The sequence below is a fragment of the Myotis brandtii genome, unplaced genomic scaffold (assembly GCF_000412655.1).
Source record: "Myotis brandtii unplaced genomic scaffold, ASM41265v1 scaffold1020, whole genome shotgun sequence".
NCBI classification, from domain to species: Eukaryota; Metazoa; Chordata; class Mammalia; order Chiroptera; family Vespertilionidae; genus Myotis; species Myotis brandtii.
In genome coordinates this window covers 44,027-44,723 of record NW_005353406.1, presented here as the reverse complement: position 1 = coordinate 44,723, position 697 = coordinate 44,027, and the positions used below count along the sequence as shown (strand labels likewise).

At 69.4% G+C, this 697-nt stretch overlaps 1 protein-coding gene across 1 annotated transcript in view; it reads right to left on the bottom strand.

The window, feature by feature from the left end:
* Window positions 1-697, bottom strand: part of LOC102251050 (RAC-alpha serine/threonine-protein kinase) — a 15,418-nt gene that overhangs the window by 1,796 nt on the left and 12,925 nt on the right. Inside the window, exon 7 of the mRNA XM_014535715.1 lies at window positions 51-201. Coding sequence (XP_014391201.1) covers window positions 51-201 — 151 coding nt within the window. The remainder of the gene's footprint in view (window positions 1-50; window positions 202-697) is intronic.

The window sequence follows — 697 nt, the reverse complement described above, 5'->3', positions numbered from 1 at the left end:
GGAGGGCGGGGCCCCAAGGGGGAGGGCGGCGCAGGGCCCCAGCACCCTACCTCGCCGCCGTTGGCATACTCCATGACGAAGCAGAGGCGGTCGTGCGTCTGGAAGGAGTACTTCAGGGCCTGCAAGGGGCACAGGCTGGATCCACGCCCACCCCCCCCACAGGCCCGCTTGGGGGATGGCCGATGTGGGGCTGGGCCAGGTTTCGGGGCGGGAGTCTCAGCGGCTGGCAAGATCCCTGAACACGGAGGCTCCCCAACAGGACCAGCCTCGGCCAGACAAGGGGAGGATGTGCCCTCCAGGCACCGCTGCCTCTGGCTCCCCGCCTCCACCCACAGGGGCAGCCTCGCTCTAAAGGGCGGACGTGCCCACCTCTCACCCACAGGCGCCGCCCTGGACCCAGTCAGCGTAGAGGAGGCCAGCATAGCGCTGAGCGGAGGGCCAGAGCCGGGGTCCCCGTGGGGAGCTGGGCCCACAAGATCCTGGAGGAGGGGCCGCCCTTGCCCCCAGGAGCTGGCTGAGCTGGGAAACCAACTTCCAGCTGATTCCTTGTGGTCCCAAAGGCTAAGGATTTCCCCCAACCTCCTCCTGGGCCAGTACCCCAGCACAGGGGCCCCTGGCTGGGACCCCACCCGGCAGAGCAAAGGGGGCCCCAGGTCACCTGCCCCTTCTGCACACGGGGCAGGGAGCACAGCCTCAG